Here is a 12,534-nt window from a genome sequence, read left to right as displayed (position 1 = left end):
CTACATTATCAGATCGACTTATTATCAGATCTACATTATTATCAGATTGACATTATTATCAGATCTACATTATCAGATCGACATTATTATCAGATCAACATTATTATCAGATCTACATTATCAGATCATCAACATTATCAGATCAACATTATCAGAGCAACAACATTATCAGATAAACATTCAGATCGACAACATTATCCGATCATAAACATTATCAGCGATTGACATTATTATCCGATCGACAACACATTGTGCTCATTATCAGAAATGTAGTTTGACACCCCTGATCATTTGTTAAAAATCCTACCTGTGTAACTGCCCATTTATAAACAAATCGGTCGTATCAGGGGCTTCACATTATCAGATCTAGCTTCTGCAGCAAATCAGGTTGGGTCAGGTCGACAGGGGATCAGATCATCAACATTATCCAGACAGTAGGTTATGGCATTATGGCTTCCTAAACAGGGAATCAAGATACAGACAGATGGGGCCTGATATTACAAGTGTATGGTCAATGTCGTGTGTCAGCCTAGTACCCATGATGCCCCTAAGTGTATGGTCAATGTCATGTGTCAGCCTAGTACCCATGATGCCCCTAAGTGTATGGTCAATGTCATGTGTCAGCCTAGTACCCATGATGCCCCTAAGTGTATGGTCAATGTCATGTGTCAGCCTAGTACCCATGATGCCCCTAAGTGTATGGTCAATGTCATGTGTCAGCCTAGTACCCATGATGCCCCTAAGTGTATGGTCAATGTCATGTGTCAGCCTAGTACCCATGATGCCCCTAAGTGTATGGTCAATGTCATGTGTCAGCCTAGTACCCATGATGCCCCTAAGTGTATGGTCAATGTCATGTGTCAGCCTAGTACCCATGATGCCCCTAAGTGTATGGTCAATGTCATGTGTCAGCCTAGTACCCATGATGCCCCTAAGTGTATGGTCAATGTCGTGTGTCAGCCTAGTACCCATGATGCCCCTAAGTGTATGGTCAATGTCATGTGTCAGCCTAGTACCCATGATGCCCCTAAGTGTATGGTCAATGTCATGTGTCAGCCTAGTACCCATGATGCCCCTAAGTGTATGGTCAATGTCATGTGTCAGCCTAGTACCCATGATGCCCCTAAGTGTATGGTCAATGTCGTGTGTCAGCCTAGTACCCATGATGCCCCTAAGTGTATGGTCAATGTCATGTGTCAGCCTAGTACCCATGATGCCCCTAAGTGTATGGTCAATGTCATGTGTCAGCCTAGTACCCATGATGCCCCTAAGTGTATGGTCAATGTCGTGTGTCAGCCTAGTACCCATGATGCCCCTAAGTGTATGGTCAATGTCATGTGTCAGCCTAGTACCCATGATGCCCCTAAGTGTATGGTCAATGTCATGTGTCAGCCTAGTACCCATGATGCCCCTAAGTGTATGGTCAATGTCGTGTGTCAGCCTAGTACCCATGATGCCCCTAAGTGTATGGTCAATGTCGTGTGTCAGCCTAGTACCCATGATGCCCCTAAGTGTATGGTCAATGTCATGTGTCAGCCTAGTACCCATGATGCCCCTAAGTGTATGGTCAATGTCATGTGTCAGCCTAGTACCCATGATGCCCCTAAGTGTATGGTCAATGTCGTGTGTCAGCCTAGTACCCATGATGCCCCTAAGTGTATGGTCAATGTCGTGTGTCAGCCTAGTACCCATGATGCCCCTAAGTGTATGGTCAATGTCGTGTGTCAGCCTAGTACCCATGATGCCCCTAAGTGTATGGTCAATGTCATGTGTCAGCCTAGTACCCATGATGCCCCTAAGTGTATGGTCAATGTCATGTGTCAGCCTAGTACCCATGATGCCCCTAAGTGTATGGTCAATGTCATGTGTCAGCCTAGTACCCATGATGCCCCTAAGTGTATGGTCAATGTCATGTGTCAGCCTAGTACCCATGATGCCCCTAAGTGTATGGTCAATGTCGTGTGTCAGCCTAGTACCCATGATGCCCCTAAGTGTATGGTCAATGTCATGTGTCAGCCTAGTACCCATGATGCCCCTAAGTGTATGGTCAATGTCGTGTGTCAGCCTAGTACCCATGATGCCCCTAAGTGTATGGTCAATGTCATGTGTCAGCCTAGTACCCATGATGCCCCTAAGTGTATGGTCAATGTCATGTGTCAGCCTAGTACCCATGATGCCCCTAAGTGTATGGTCAATGTCGTGTGTCAGCCTAGTACCCATGATGCCCCTAAGTGTATGGTCAATGTCATGTGTCAGCCTAGTACCCATGATGCCCCTAAGTGTATGGTCAATGTCATGTGTCAGCCTAGTACCCATGATGCCCCTAAGGATGCAGTTCCTAATGATCCAGTTTACAACATACAGTGGGATGCCCCTATTATTCATTAAATCCCTTACTTGCCCTAAAGGGAAATGGAAAGTGTTGGTGTTGTGACATAATGCCATCTGATTAAAGTGTTGATGACATAATGCCATCTGATTATAAGTGTTGATGGTAATGCCATCTGATTAAAGTGTTGATGACATAATGCCATCTGATTAAAGTGTTGGTGACATAATGCCATCTGATTAAAGTGTTGATGACATAATGCCATCTGATTAAAGTGTTGATGACATAATGCCATCTGATGCCCCTAAGTGATTAAAGTGTTGATGACATAATGCCATCTGATTAAAGTGTTGGTGACATAATGCCATCTTATTATAGTGTTGATGACCCATGATGCCATCTGATTAAAGTGTTGATGACATGATGCCATCTGATTAAAGTGTTGATGACATAATGCCATCTGATTAAAGTGTTGATGACATAATGCCATCTGATTAAAGTGTTGATGACATAATGCCATCTGATTAAGGTGTTGACATAATGCCATCTGATTAAAGTGTTGGTGACATAATGCCATCTGATTAAAGTCTTGATGACATAATGCCATCTGATTAAAGTGTTGGTGACATAATGCCATCTGATTAAAGTGTTGGTGACATAATGCCATCTGATTAAAGTGTTGATGACATAATGCCATCTGATTAAAGTGTTGATGACATTATGCCATCTGATTAAAGTGTTGATGACATTATGCCATCTGATTAAAGTGTTGATGACATAATGCCATCTGATTAAAGTGTTGATGACATAATGCCATCTGATTAAAGTGTTGGTGACATAATGCCATCTTATTATAGTGTTGGTGACATAATGCCATCTGATTAAAGTGTTGATGACATAATGCCATCTGATTAAAGTGTTGATGACATAATGCCATCTGATTAAAGTGTTGATGACATAATGCCATCTGATTAAAGTGTTGATGACATAATGCCATCTGATTAAAGTGTTGATGACATAATGCCATCTGATTAAAGTGTTGGTGACATAATGCCATCTGATTAAAGTGTTGATGACATAATGCCATCTGATTAAAGTGTTGATGACATAATGCCATCTGATTAAAGTGTTGATGACATAATGCCATCTGATTAAAGTGTTGATGACATAATGCCATCTGATTAAAGTGTTGTGACATAATGCCATCTGATTAAAGTGTTGATGACATAATGCCATCTGATTAAAGTGGTGGTGCTGTGAATGCAGCATAAAAGCAGTACTGTAATGTGTTTAAAAGCTATGGTGAAGTAATTAATAGTAGATACAGTAGACTAGTTCCTCAGGGGAACATCCCATAGAGCACAGGGCTGGTGATTCATCCAGCTGTCTTACCTGGTACAGCTAGGTTCCTCAGGGGAACATCCCAAAGAACACAGAGCTGGTGATTCATCCAGCTGTCTTACCTGGTACCGCTAGGTTCCTCAGGGGAACATCCCAAAGAACACAGGGCTGGTGATTCATCCAGCTGTCTTACCTGGTACAGCTAGGTTCCTCAGGGAACGTCCGTCCCATAGAGCACAGGGCTGGTGATCCATCCAGATGTCTTACCTGGTACAGCTAGGTTCCTCAGAGGAACATCCCATAGAACACAGGGCAGGTGATCCATCCAGATGTCTTACCTGGTATAGCTTGGTTCCTCAGGGGAACGTCCCATAGAACACAGGGCTGGTGATCCATCCAGATGTCTTACCTGGTATAGCTAGGTTCCTCAAGGGAACGTCCCATAGAGCACAGGGCAGGTGATCCATCCAGCTGTCCATGGGAAGTTCCTTCAGAGACACCTGCACTTCAGACACCACCTCTGAGGACATTTGTGGGTGCTAAAGATGTACAGTTATATTTCATCAAACACTGTACTGAAATTAATTAATGACTGTCCTCTAATGACTGACTGTCCTCTAATGACTGACTGTCCTCTAATGACTGACTGCCCTCTAATGCATGACTGTCCTCCTAATGCATGACTGTACTCTAATGCATTACTGTCCTCTAATGCATGACTGTCCTCTAATGACTGACTGTCCTCTAATGACTGACTGTCCTCTAATGCATGAGGCCTCTATGTATTTTAAATAGTTCTAAGGTCAGCCATGCATCTGATTTTAAACTAGTCAGCCTCCATCTGCCATTTAAACTAGGTCAGCATCTGCCATTTAAACTGGTCAGCCGTCCATCTGTCATTTAAACTAGCTCAGCCGTCCATCTGTCATTTAAACTAGGTCAGCCGTCCATCTGTCATTTAAACTAGGTCAGCTCCATCTGCCATTTAAACTAGGTCAGCCGTCCATCTGCCATTTAAACTGTCCCGTCCATCTGCCATTTAAACTAGGTCAGCCGTCCATCTGTCATTTAAACTAGTCCCCCTAAGTCCATCTGTCATTTAAACTGGTCAGCCGTGCCATTTAAACTAGGTCAGCTCCATCTGCCATTTAAACTGGTTACTCCATCTGCCATTTAAACTAGTCAGCCGTCCATCTGCCATTTAAACTAGGTCAGCCGTCCATTTGCCATTTAAACTAGTCAGCCGTCCTATCTGCATTTAAACTGGTCAGTCGTCCATCTGCCATTTAAACTAGGTCATGCCGTCTATCTGTCATTTAAACTAGCTCAGCCGTCCATCTGTCATTTAAACTAGGTCAGCCGTCCATCTGCCATTTAAACTAGGTCAGCCATCCATCTGCCATTTAAACTAGGTCAGTCCATCTGCCATTTAAACTAGGTCAGCCGTCCATCTGCCATCTGGTCCATTTAAACTAGGTCAGCCGTCCATCTGCCATTTAAACTAGGTCAGCCGTCTATCTGCCATTTAAACTAGGTCAGTTCCATCTGCCATTTAAACTAGGTCAGCCGCCTATCTGTCATTTAAACTAGCTCAGCCGTCCATCTGTCATTTAAACTAGGTCAGTCGTCCATCTGCCATTTAAACTAGGTCAGCCATCCATCTGCCATTTAAACTAGGTCATCTGTCCATCTGCCATAGGTCAATGCAAAAGGCTGATTGAGGACCCTTATACTGAAGAATGTGTTGGTTTTCTATGATTGTATATGGATGTGAAAATTGATGTGTATATCGGTCTATATTGATGTGTATGGTGTACATTGATGTGCATAGAGATGTGTATATTGATGTGTATCAAATCAAAATCAAATCAAATTTTATTTGTCACATACACATGGTTAGCAGATGTTAATGTGAGTGTAGCGAAATGCTTGTGCTTCTAGTTCCGACAATGCAGTAATAACCAACAAGTAAACTAACTAACAATTCCTAAACTACTGTCTTATACACAGTGTAAGGGGATAAAGAATATGTACATAAGGATATATGAATGAGTGATGGTACAGAGCAGCATAGGCAAGATACAGTAGATGGTATCGAGTACAGTTTATACATATGAGATGAGTATGTAAACAAAGTGGCATAGTTAAAGTGGCTAGTGATACATGTATTACATAAGGATGCAGTCGATGATATAGAGTACAGTATATACGTATACATATGAGATGAATAATGTAGGGTAAGTAACATTTTATATAAGGTAGCATTGTTTAAAGTGGCTAGTGATATATTTACATCATTTCCCATCAATTCCCATTATTAAAGTGGCTGGAGTTGAGTCAGTGTGTTGGCAGCAGCCACTCAATGTTAGTGGTGGCTGTTTAACAGTCTGATGGCCTTGAGATAGAAGCTGTTTTTCAGTCTCTCGGTCCCAGCTTTGATGCACCTGTACTGACCTCGCCTTCTGGATGATAGCGGGGTGAACAGGCAGTGGCTCGGTGGTTGATGTCCTTGATGATCTTTATGGCCTTCCTGTAACATCGGGTGGTGTAGGTGTCCTGGAGGGCAGGTAGTTTGTCCCCGGTGATGCGTTGTGCAGACCTCACTACCCTCTGGAGAGCCTTACGGTTGTGGGCGGAGCAGTTGCCGTACCAGGCGGTGATACAGCCCGCCAGGATGCTCTCGATTGTGCATCTGTAGAAGTTTGTGAGTGCTTTTGGTGACAAGCCGAATTTCTTCAGCCTCCTGAGGTTGAAGAGGCGCTGCTGTGCCTTCTTCACGATGCTGTCTGTGTGAGTGGACCAATTCAGTTTGTCTGTGATGTGTATGCCGAGGAACTTAAAACTTGCTACTCTCTCCACTACTGTTCCATCGATGTGGATAGGGGGTGTTCCCTCTGCTGTTTCCTGAAGTCCACAATCATCTCCTTAGTTTTGTTGACGTTGAGTGTGAGGTTATTTTCCTGACACCACACTCCGAGGGCCTCACCTCCTCCCTGTAGGCCGTCTCGTCGTTGTTGGTAATCAAGCCTACCACTGTTGTGTCGTCCGCAAACTTGATGATTGAGTTGGAGGCGTGCGTGGCCACGCAGTCGTGGGTGAACAGGGAGTACAGGAGAGGGCTCAGAACGCACCCTTGTCGGGCCCCAGTGTTGAGGATCAGCAGGGAGGAGATGTTGTTACCCCTCACCACCTGGGGCGGCCCGTCAGGAAGTCCAGTACCCAGCTGCACAGGGCGGGGTCGAGACCCAGGGTCTCGAGCTTGATGACGAGCTTGGAGGGTACTATGGTGTTGAATGCCGAGCTGTAGTCGATGAACAGCATTCTCACATAGGTATTCCTCTTGTCCAGATGGGTTAGGGCAGAGTGCAGTGTGGTTGAGATTGCATCGTCTGTGGACCTATTTGGGCGGTAAGCAAATTGGAGTGGGTCTAGGGTGTCAGGTAGGGTGGAGGTGATATGGTCCTTAACTAGTCTCTCAAAGCACTTCATGATGACGGAAGTGAGTGCTACGGGGCGGTAGTCGTTTAGCTCAGTTACCTTAGCTTTCTTGGGAACAGGAACAATGGTGGCCCTCTTGAAGCATGTGGGAACAGCAGACTGGTATAGGGATTGATTGAATATGTCCGTAAACACACCAGCCAGCTGGTCTGCGCATGCTCTGAGGGCGCGGCTGGGGATGCCGTCTGGGCCTGCAGCCTTGCGAGGGTTAACACGTTTAAATGTTTTACTCACCTCGGCTGCAGTGAAGGAGAGACCGCATGTTTCCGTTGCAGGCCGTGTCAGTGGCACTGTATTGTCCTCAAAGCGGGCAAAAAAGTTATTTAGTCTGCCTGGGAGCAAGACATCCTGGTCCGTGACTGGGCTGGATTTCTTCCTGTAGTCCGTGATTGACTGTAGACCCTGCCACATGCCTCTTGTGTCTGAGCCGTTGAATTGAGATTCTACTTTGTCTCTGTACTGACGCTTAGCTTGTTTGATAGCCTTACGGAGGGAATAGCTGCACTGTTTGTATTCAGTCATGTTACCAGACACCTTGCCCTGATTGAAAGCAGTGGTTCGCGCTTTCAGTTTCACGCGAATGCTGCCATCAATCCACGGTTTCTGGTTAGGGAATGTTTTAATCGTTGCTATGGGAACGACATCTTCAACGCACGTTCTAATGAACTCGCACACTGAATCAGCGTATTCGTCAATGTTGTTATCCGACGCAATACGAAACATGTCCCAGTCCACGTGATGGAAGCAGTCTTGGAGTGTGGAGTCAGCTTGGTCGGACCAGCGTTGGACAGACCTCAGCGTGGGAGCTTCTTGTTTTAGTTTTTGTCTGTAGGCAGGTATCAGCAAAATGGAGTTGTGGTCAGCTTTTCCGAAAGGGGGGCGGGGCAGTGCCTTATATGCGTCGCGGAAGTTAGAATAACAGTGATCCAAGGTTTTTCCACCCCTGGTTGCGCAATCGATATGCTGATAAAATTTAGGGAATCTTGTTTTCAGATTAGCCTTGTTAAAATCCCCAGCAACAATGAATGCATCCGGATAAATGGTTTCCAGTTTGCAAAGAGTTAAATAAAGTTCGTTCAGAGCCATCGATGTGTCTGCTTGGGGGGGGATATATACGGCTGTGATTATAATCGATGAGAATTCTCTTGGTAGATAATGCGGTCTACATTTGATTGTGAGGAATTCTAAATCAGGTGAACAGAAGGATTTGAGTTCCTGTATGTGTCTTTCATCGCACCATGGTGTACATTGATGTGCATAGAGATGTGTATAGTCTATATTGATGTGTATGGTGTACATTGATGTGCATAGAGATGTGTATAGTGTATATTGATGTGTATGGTGTACATTGATGTGCATAGAGATGTGTATAGTGTATATTGATGTGTATGGTGTACATTGATGTGCATAGAGATGTGTATAGTCTATATTGATGTGTATAGTCTATATTGATGTGTATGGTGTATATTGATGTGTATAGTCTATATTGATGTGTATAGTCTATATTGATGTGTATAGTCTATATTGATGTGTATGGTCTATATTGATGTGTATGGTGTATATTGATGTGTATGGTGTATATTGATGTGTATGGTGTATATTGATGTGTATAGACTACATTGATGTGTATTTGTATTTATTATGGAACCCCATTAGTTCCTGCCAAAGCAGCAGCTACTCTTTCTGGAGTCCAGCAAAATTAAGGCAGTTTATACAATTGTAAAATATTACAAAACATTCACAACACACTGTCAAGGCTACCTGCCGCCCCAATGTGTCTGTGCCAATGTTTGTGTTGCTTCACAGTTCTCGCAATTTTTTTAATCTGATTCTACTGCTACGTCAGTTACCTGATATGGAATAGAGTTCCATGTAGTCATGGCTCTATGTAGTACGGTGGAATAGAGGTCCATGTAGTCATGGCTCTATGTAGTACTGTGGAATAGAGTTCCATGTAGTCATGGCTCTATGTAGTACTGTGGAATAGAGTTCCATGTAGTCATGGCTCTATGTAGTACTGTGGAATAGAGTTCCATGTAGTCATGGCTCTATGTAGTACTGTGGAATAGAGTTCCATGTAGTCATGGTTCTATGTAGTACTGTGGAATAGAGTTCCATGTAGGCATGGCTCTATGTAGTACTGTGTAATAGAGTTCCATGTAGTCATGGTTCTATGTAGTACTGTGGAATAGAGTTCCATGTAGTCATGGTTCTATGTAGTACTGTGTAATAGAGTTCCATGTAGTCATGGCTCTATGTAGTACTGTGTAATAGAGTTCCATGTAGTCATGGCTCTATGTACTGTGGAATAGAGTTCCATGTAGTCATGGCTCTATGTAGTACTGTGGATAGAGTTCCATGTAGTCATGGCTCTATGTAGTACTGTGGAATAGAGTTCCATGTAGTCATGGCTCTATGTAGTACTGTGGAATAGAGTTCCATGAAGTCATGGTTCTAAGTAGTACTGTGGAATAGAGTTCCATGTAGTCATGGCTCTATGTAGTACTGTGGAATAGAGTTCCATGTAGTCATGGCTCTATGTAGTACTGTGGAATAGAGTTCCATGTAGTCATGGCTCTATGTAGTACTGTGGAATAGAGTTCCATGTAGTCATGGCTCTATGTAGTACTGTGGAATAGAGTTCCATGTAGTCATGGCTCTATGTAGTCATGGCTCTATGTAGTACTGTGGAATAGAGTTCCATGTAGTCATGGCTCTATGTAGTACTGTGGAATAGAGTTCCATGTAGTCATGGTTCTATGTAGTACTGTGGAATAGAGTTCCATGTAGTCATGGTTCTATGTAGTACTGTGGAATAGAGTTCCATGTAGTCATGGCTCTATGTAGTACTGTGTAATAGAGTTCCATGTAGTCATGGCTCTATGTAGTACTGTGGAATAGAGTTCCATGTAGTCATGGCTCTATGTAGTACTGTGGAATAGAGTTCCATGTAGTCATGGCTCTATGTAGTACTGTGGAATAGAGTTCCATGTAGTCATGGCTCTATGTAGTACTGTGGAATAGAGTTCCATGAAGTCATGGTTCTAAGTAGTACTGTGGAATAGAGTTCCATGTAGTCATGGCTCTATGTAGTACTGTGGAATAGAGTTCCATGTAGTCATGGCTCTATGTAGTACTGTGGAATAGAGTTCCATGTAGTCATGGTTCTATGTAGTACTGTGGAATAGAGTTCCATGAAGTCATGGTTCTAAATAGTACTGTGGAATAGAGTTCCATGAAGTCATGGCTCTATGTAGTACTGTGGAATAGAGTTCCATGTAGTCATGGCTCTAATGTGGTACTGTGGAATAGAGTTCCATGTAGTCATGGCTCTACGTAGTACTGTGGAATAGAGTTCCATGTAGTCATGGCTCTACGTAGTACTGTGGAATAGAGTTCCATGTAGTCATGGCTCTACGTAGTACTGTGGAAAAGAGTTCCATGTAGTCATGGCTCTACGTAGTACTGTGGAATAGAGTTCCATGTAGTCATGGCTCTACGTAGTACTGTGGAATAGAGTTCCATGTAGTCATGGCTCTACGTAGTACTGTGGAATAGAGTTCCATGTAGTCATGGCTCTAAGTAGTACTGTGGAATAGACTTCCATGTAGTCATGGCTCTACGTAGTACTGTGGAATAGAGTTCCATGTAGTCATGGCTCTACGTAGTACTGTGGAATAGAGTTCCATGTAGTCATGGCTCTACGTAGTACTGTGGAATAGAGTTCCATGTAGTCATGGCTCTGCGTAGTACTGTGGAATAGAGTTCCATGTAGTCATGGCTCTACGTAGTACTGTGGAATAGAGTTCCATGTAGTCATGGCTCTACGTAGTACCGTGGAATAGAGTTCCATGTAGTCATGGCTCTACGTAGTACTGTGGAATAGAGTTCCATGTAGTCATGGCTCTACGTAGTACTGTGGAATAGAGTTCCATGTAGTCATGGCTCTACGCAGTACTGTGGAATAGAGTTCCATGTAGTCATGGCTCTACGTAGTACTGTGGAATAGAGTTCCATGTAGTCATGGCTCTACGTAGTACTGTGGAATAGAGTTCCATGTAGTCATGGCTCTACGTAGTACTGTGGAATAGAGTTCCATGTAGTCATGGCTCTACGTAGTACTGTGGAATAGAGTTCCATATAGTCATGGCTCTACATAGTACTGTGGAATAGATTTCCATGTAGTCATGGCTCTACGTAGTACTGTGGAATAGAGTTCCATGTAGTCATGGCTCTATGTAGTACTGTGGAATAGAGTTCCATGTAGTCATGGCTCTACGTAGTACTGTGGAATAGAGTTTCATGTAGTCATGGCTCTATGTAGTACTGTGGAATAGAGTTCCATGTAGTCATGGCTCTACGTAGTACTGTGGAATAGAGTTCAATATAGTAATGGCTCTACGTGGTACTGTGGAATAGAGTTCCATGTAGTCATGGCTCTATATAGTACTGTGGAATAGAGTTCCATGTAGTCATGGCTCTATATAGTACTGTGGAATAGAGTTCAATGTAGTCATGGCTCTATGTAGTACTGTGCGCCTCCCATAGTCTGATCTGGACTTGGGGACTGTGAAGAGACCTCTGGTGACATGTCTTGTGGGGTATGCATGGGTGTCCAAGCTGTGTGCCGGTAGTTTAAACAGACAGCTCAGTGCATTCAACATGTCAACCCCACGCATAAATAAAAATAGTGATGAAGTCAATCTCTACTCCACTTTCAGCCAGGAGAGTTTGACATGCATATTATTAATATTAGCTCTGTGTTCATCCAAGGGCCAGCCGTGCGACCCTGTTCTGAGCCAATTACAATTTTCCTAAGTTATTTTTGTGGCACCTGACCACATGACTGAACAGTAGTGAAGGTGCGACAAAACTAGGGCCTGTAGGACCTGCCTTGTTGATAGTGTTGATAGTGTTAAGAAGGCAGAGCATCGCTTTATTATAGACAGACTTCTCCCTCATCTTAGCTACTACTGCATCAATATGTTTTGACCATGACAGTTAAAAATCTAGTGTTACTCCAAGCAGTTTAGTCATCTCAACTTGCTCAATTTCCACATTGTTTATTACAAGATTTAGTTGAGATTTAGGATTTAGTGAGTGATTTGTTCCAAATACAATGCTTTTAGTTTTAGAAATATTTAGGGCTAACGGATACCTTTCCACCCACTCTGAAACTAACTGCAGCTCTTTGTTGAGTGTTGCAGTCATTTCAGTCGCTGTAGTCGCTGACGTGTAATAGTGTCGAGTCATCAGCAAAAATAGAAACTCTGGCTTTACTCAAAGTCAGTAGCATGTCATTTGTAAAATTTTAAAAAGCAAGGGGCCTAAACAGTCACCCTGGGGAATTCCTGATTCTAACTGGA

At 43.4% G+C, this 12,534-nt stretch overlaps 1 protein-coding gene across 1 annotated transcript in view; it reads right to left on the bottom strand.

Annotated features, from left to right (window-relative positions):
- The window catches only part of plcxd1 (phosphatidylinositol-specific phospholipase C, X domain containing 1), a 38,173-nt gene that overhangs the window by 14,366 nt on the left and 11,273 nt on the right, over window positions 1–12,534 (bottom strand). Inside the window, 3 exon segments of the mRNA XM_064952691.1 lie at window positions 308–412; window positions 414–457; window positions 4,080–4,209. Of these exon segments, the coding sequence (XP_064808763.1) occupies window positions 308–412; window positions 414–457; window positions 4,080–4,200 (270 nt within the window). The 5' untranslated portion in view covers window positions 4,201–4,209.

The sequence above is a fragment of the Oncorhynchus masou genome, chromosome 31 (genome assembly GCF_036934945.1).
Source record: "Oncorhynchus masou masou isolate Uvic2021 chromosome 31, UVic_Omas_1.1, whole genome shotgun sequence".
Classification (NCBI taxonomy): domain Eukaryota; kingdom Metazoa; phylum Chordata; class Actinopteri; order Salmoniformes; family Salmonidae; genus Oncorhynchus; species Oncorhynchus masou.
Note: the sequence above shows the minus strand (reverse complement) of the source record. Positions and strands in the feature narration are given on the sequence as shown.